The sequence below is a fragment of the Mirounga leonina genome, unplaced genomic scaffold (assembly GCF_011800145.1).
Source record: "Mirounga leonina isolate KUSES-001 unplaced genomic scaffold, KU_Mleo_1.0 Mir_174, whole genome shotgun sequence".
Classification (NCBI taxonomy): Eukaryota; Metazoa; Chordata; class Mammalia; order Carnivora; family Phocidae; genus Mirounga; species Mirounga leonina.
In genome coordinates this window covers 34575197-34581196 of record NW_023270451.1, presented here as the reverse complement: position 1 = coordinate 34581196, position 6000 = coordinate 34575197, and the positions used below count along the sequence as shown (strand labels likewise).

The 6000-nt window shown below is 43.5% G+C and overlaps 1 protein-coding gene across 3 annotated transcripts in view; it reads left to right on the top strand.

Moving 5' to 3' along the window:
* Nucleotides 1–257: 257 nt before the first annotated feature.
* The window catches only part of SNX13 (sorting nexin 13), a 154726-nt gene continuing 148983 nt past the window's right edge, over nt 258–6000 (top strand). The window contains exon 1 of one of the 3 annotated variants that reach the window (XM_035020685.1): nt 258–1622. In XM_035020685.1, the coding sequence (XP_034876576.1) occupies nt 993–1622 (630 nt within the window). In that variant the 5' untranslated portion in view covers nt 258–992. The remainder of the gene's footprint in view (nt 1623–6000) is intronic. The other 2 variants (XM_035020683.1, XM_035020684.1) reach the window with 2 other exon arrangements.

Here is a 6000-nt window from a genome sequence, read left to right as displayed (position 1 = left end):
AGAAATCAGAATTCTACTGGGCCAGTAATATGGAAATTATGTATCAGATGTAAATCGAAACAACAACAAAAACTACTTTGCCTCAATTAGTTGAATTCACTAAAATGAAGGTTTTTCTTGAATTTCTACCAGACTACCTAAATGAACAATTTTGTTTCCTTGGTGAGGATACAACAGAATAGTGGTAACACAAGTTTGTAATGCCTTCACTTAGTATTTTGAGAATATGGGAGTAATGTGTTAAATTTCATTTTATAAAATAGTACCATTGTTAAGGAAAGGAGTCGAGGTGTGGGTAAGGAGATTCCGGAAAGGGGAATGAACTATTGGCATTAGTTTCCCCAAATGCCTTTGTACCCCCTGTAAAAATCTGAAAATCTTCAAATTTCCTTGTAAACTAGTTTCTAACACACGCCAGAGTTAACACGCTTTGACAGCAGGTTCAGGTAAACTACTTTCATTCAAACTCAGGTAGAAGTGACTGCCTCCAATTCCACACAATGTAACCCATCTGGTAGTAGATTCAGAATGGTGTCAGTCTCAGGGACTTCTATGCACAGAGTGCCCGAGTTCAGTCCCATTTCAAGTTGGCACTGTTTACAATGACACCTGCTGAAATTTGCACCGATACATAAACATATTCTATCCAGAAGCCAGTAGAACTGTTGAAATGGCAGTTAAAAAGCAAAAGTGGCTTTACTTTTTTGATTGTTTTGTTTTTGGGTCTCTTAGAAGAAGCGAAACTCGGCCCTCATTGTTATGCAGGTGCTGGCCAATCACCTAATCTGCGACAGTCCGAACCGCTAGGATCGTGGGTAAAGCTGATACGCCTGTATCAGTTCTACAACCTGTCGCACACACCAGAAAGGGGTTCGCCGACGACTGGTAAGGACAAAGGAAAGTTTCTGTCAAAGTTCAGGAAGAGAGGAACTGCGCGGGGAGCAGTTTCAGATCATATTTAACCCCATTCGCGGAGGGACCCGACCCTCCGCATGCTCCTCGGTCGCTGCTGGGCAAAGGAAATGCGAGAGGAAGGTTTTTCTACAGGACATCTGCCGCCTTGTCCCCGAGACGCGCGAGGTTCGCAGCGCCATCAGTCAAAGGCTCGGTCTCTGCGGGTCTCGCTCCTCCCCAGAGTCGGCCCAGCCCGGCGTGCGGCGGAGGACGAGCGAACTCTGCGGACGCGCCCGCCGGATCCCGGGCTGGCCCTGCGCTGGGCCCCGTCTCCCCTCCCGGCAGTCCCAGGTCCGCCTGAGAACCCAGCTTCGGAGGCCTCACCGCCGCGGCCGAGCGGGCCGCGAGGCGTCCGCCTCCACTTCCCCACGCGCCGGCGCCATGGAGACGGTCACGAGTCGCCGGCGGCTCCTGCGCTCACCAATGGGAGCGCACGTCGCGGAAAGACGCGGACGTCGCTCTTCCAAGATGGCGGCGCGTCCGTCGCGAGCAGCCGGGCCGGGGGGAAGCCAGCAAAGCCGAGTAAAGCCGCCGCCCGGGAGAGGACTGAAGGAGCTGTTTCGGCCGTTGGCGGCGGCTCGGGCAGTTTTCGCTGCTGCTACGGCTGTTGCCATGCGGCGAGGCTAGGGAGGAGCTCACTTCCCCGGGGTGTAATAATGTTAACAGAGGTAAGCGGCGACGGCGGCCAGTGTTTACCTGTGAAATGGGGAAGGGGCCGGCGCCAGCTCTTCCGAGAACATCATTTCTCCCGCCCGCGGGCCTGACCCTCCGTAGCGGGCCCCGGGGCCCGAGGAGCAGCGGGGATCCTACAAGTGCCCCCTTGAATAGGAGCTGTGCTGACTCAACAGAGTCCCGCCACCTCCGGCTGCTGTGCCTCTTCTTTCGCAGTTGCCACTTGACCGTCGCCCGTGGCACTGGTCACCCTCCTGCTGTCGCTACCTCCTAACTCATCGCTTCCTTCGTGGTGTCCCCTTACACGCTGCTCTGTGGCAGCGTTGGTCTCTCTGCATTGCTGCTGGTTCCTGTTCCCCTACGGTTTGCCCGAGACCTCCCTTCTCCGGTCCCGGCCTCCAGGGCCCTCCACCTCCAAGCTCAGTCAGCATCCTGGGTTTGTCACTTGGCCAGACCGGTTTTTACCCACCCCCTACTTTGCCTCCTTCGTGAAGTGGACCTTCTTTCTCAAACGACACTTGAATAGCCCAGTTGTATCACCGTACCCCCTCCCCACCCCCGACCCTGTCACCTTTTTGAATCGTAGGAATCAGAAAGTTCAGTTTAGCATCTACACTCTTGATTTGCTTAAGGCTCCCTTGGTACCCTTTGTGGAACAGTTTTTTTTTTTTTTAACTTGAACCTGAAATGGAAGTAGGGCAACTATGACTAGCCAATCAGTGTCCCTTTTCTAGTGCCTCATGTCCATTGCAAAAAGCAGACTTTTTGAAGAGTCTGCCTTTGTAGAGTTTGCCTTTACTAGCAATACTTTAAGGGCAAGAACTAAATTGGTCTAATTAGATACTTGACCCAAGTTAACACAGTTATGTGTAGTGGTATATGCTGGTGTAGGTGTCATTGAAGATAAATTCTGCAGCTTGTGGATTTGAGGAAATGTCTTAGAAGCTACTTGCTTGAAGTCCTTTGAAGGTTCCGATGTCAGCTGTCAGGGACTAGTAGTTTGGGCATCTTTGTGGGCTGAGTTAAAGATAGGGAACAATTTTAATGGGCAACAGGAAGTATTCCTACCTGGGCCAAAAGGGAATAAAATCGTTTGTAGTTGAGTGGCTTTTATTGTGTTAAAATGTGATGAAAAAGGATTTACTTGCCTTTCCAATTTGATAAACCTCTGAGGAAGTTCACACTTTGGTATTTGCACTTGATTTGCACACAGAGCCTCGGCTATGATGTCTCTGGTAAATACTTACTGGTTGATTGTAATTCATGAACTCCTTGTTTCTAGTAGTTTGTAGCTCACTTAATATTTCTTTTTTTTTTTTTTTAAGATCTTATTTATTTGAGAGAGAGAGACACAGAGGGAACACAAGCAGGGGGAGTGGGAGAGGGAGAAGCAGGCTTCCTGCTGAGCAGGGAGTCTGATTTGGGGCTTGATCCCTGGACCCTGGGATCATGGCCTGAGCCACCCAGGCGCTCCTCACTTAATATTTCTAAATTTCACATATTTTTCATTCCTGGAGTTTATTAAATTCTCAGAGATTATGATATAACTTTCTGTTGTCATTAGCAGTATTAGGTTAAAAAAAAGATCTGAGTAGCAGAAGTTGTATTTTTACCTTCAGTGTGCTATTTTGGTGAGAATAATTAGCCTTATAATAAGTTTCAGTGGAGTCTTTAACGTGTGATATTTTATGACATGATCTTATGATGAAACTTGGCTTAGGCTAGCATGTTTTAAAGAGTTGTAATGCTATCACATGAGCTCATTGTCTGCTAGTAAAATGCTAGTGCCTTGATTTGGAAGGACTGTACCTTCTAAGCTTCTGTATTGTAAAATGATTTCGTGTTTCAGTGAAATATTTTAAATAGTAAGTCATTGATGCCAGTAAGATGTACTGTAGTGCTTTGTGTGTTACTGGTACAAAGCTTGTAAGTAGCCGATCCAGGTTTCCCACCTTGGCAGTCCCTTCCGAGTCCATTCTGTTAACTACTACGAAGGCCCAGATTAAATGGTACTTGGATTTTATCTTTGGTTTGTAGTAGTCATTTTATAGATTAGAAAACTGAAGCCCAGAGACTGGTCCAAGGTCAACATTTATTAGTGGCAAATGTGAAACTTGAATCCCATCTCCTGACCTAGTACAGAATTCTGACTGTATAGCTTTCAGTGAGTAATTTTCAGCTCTCTTGATCGATTTTATAATACACTACTATCTTTTTTTAAAAAGATTTTATTTTATTTATTTGAGAGAGAGAGAGAGAAACAGCATGAGAGGAGAGAGGGTAGGGGGTTGGAGGGAGAAGCAGGCTCCCACTGGAGCCGAGAGCCCGATGCAGGACTCGATCCCAGGACTCCGGGATCATGACCCGAGCTGAAGGCAGTTGCTTAACCAACGGAGCCACCCAGGCGCCCCTAATACACTACTGTCTTGTCCCAATATTGTCAGTAGGTAAACTGAGAATTATTACTTGAGAAAGACTTTTTACTTTACCTTAGCCTTTTGTTTCTAATGCTCAGAAATAGTCCTATTTTGAAATAGATAGAAAATTTTACTCAGTATTGGTTACTAAAAAATTAATAGTGTGGGACTCCGTTTTATTGCTTCTCGTTCTAACATAGATCAGGAGATATTAGGGGAAGTGATTTAATTCATGTTAGATCTTAAAATATATAATGATGAGCTATGTTAAAAAAGAATCTCTTGTTCAACAAGCAGACCCTGTGCTCAGAAAGTGGTGAGTGGTACTATCTGCTTGGTTCTTTGACATCTCAGCATTGAGGTAGGAGATACTGTCCTCGATAGCCAGATGAGAAGACAGAGTTAAAATAGTTTGCTTAAAATTATGTAACAGGTGGTGGAACCAAGAGTCACACCTAGGTCCTTTTATTCCACATTGTGTGCTGTTTTTGTGGCTCAGTGTGGAATGCATATCATTAATTTTCTTTTGTAGCTGATAATCATCAGTAGAGACTATTTTTAGGTTTAAGTTTTTTTTTTTGAACCAGGATGAGGATGCCAAGTATATAGATACATAATAATAGCAGTAATGATAAACATGCATATAAAACTTCAGTTTTGCATTTTGTCAAAATAGGTCTTTGAAACCTTTACAGAAATGAGAAACTATGCAAGTGATCAATTAAGAGCCATCTTAAGTTAATGGAAAAATTACCTAGTTGAGCAAATTAATATGTATATTGAACTTTGAAACCTGTGATATGATAGATTAGTGTGAATTGAAAGTACAGCCCAGTAGGTCCTCTTGCCCCCCCCCCCCCCTTTTTTTTCTCTAAAGGGCAGTTAACAGTTTTCGATTTAAACTTTTTGGCTTTAATTTGTATTATTTTCATTCTCAATACAAATGAAATACTTAAAAGACTTGCTAGCCATATCCATGTGTCTTTTGCATTTTCCACATAGGGATGACAGATTTGTTTTAAATGTCTAGTTAATCTTTTTCCCCTTCTACTGTCTTTGCCCCTGTTAGGACTTCTTCTTAATGTTACTCCTATTTGTCAAAAGTATACTTGAAAATTATTTGTTTAATACCTATTCACCCTCCACTGCTCTCTTTTTTAAAAAAAGTATAAATTTACATATATCAGAATTAGGGTATGGGATGTTTACTTGAGGATTTGTTTCAGTTAATCTGAATTTTCACAGCATTAGAATATAATGAAATACATTAGGATATAAAGAAGTATTTATCAACGGATTTTCTTTAAACACATTTTTAAACTTTTTTTCAAAAGCTATTAGGGTTATGATTCTGAGCATTTATTATTACAGAGAACTAAAGGTATAGAAGTTGTAGGAAAATATGTTGAATTTAAACAAGGGCTGTGGTATACTCTGGAGGTTGTTTTTTGCATAACAAGCAGTTACCAGCCTGTTGATATTTGTCTTGTGCTTTCAGAAATATGTAGTAAAACATTGTAGCTGTTTAAGCTTAATAATTCGGGTTGTGTGCAAATGTGAGGCATTAGTAAATGTTAAATAAAAATGGTTTATATTTGTGTTAAGTCACTGCCACCCAGATTTATTGGTTTTGTTTTTTTTTTTAAATATTTTATTTATTTGACAGAGAGAGACACAGCGAGAGAGGGAACACAAGCAGGGGGAGTGGGAGAGGGAGAAGCAGGCTCTCCGTGGAGCAGGGAGCCCGATGTGGGGCTAGATCCCAGGACCCTGGGATCATGACCTGAGCCGAAGGCAGACGCTTAACGACTGAGCCACCCAGGCGCCCTCAGATTTATTGTTTTTTTTTTTTTTTAAAGATTTTTTTTTAATTTTTTATTTATTTGAGACAGAGAGAATGAGAGAGAGAGAGCACATGAGAGGGGGGAGGGTCAGAGGGAGAAGCAAGCAGGCTCCT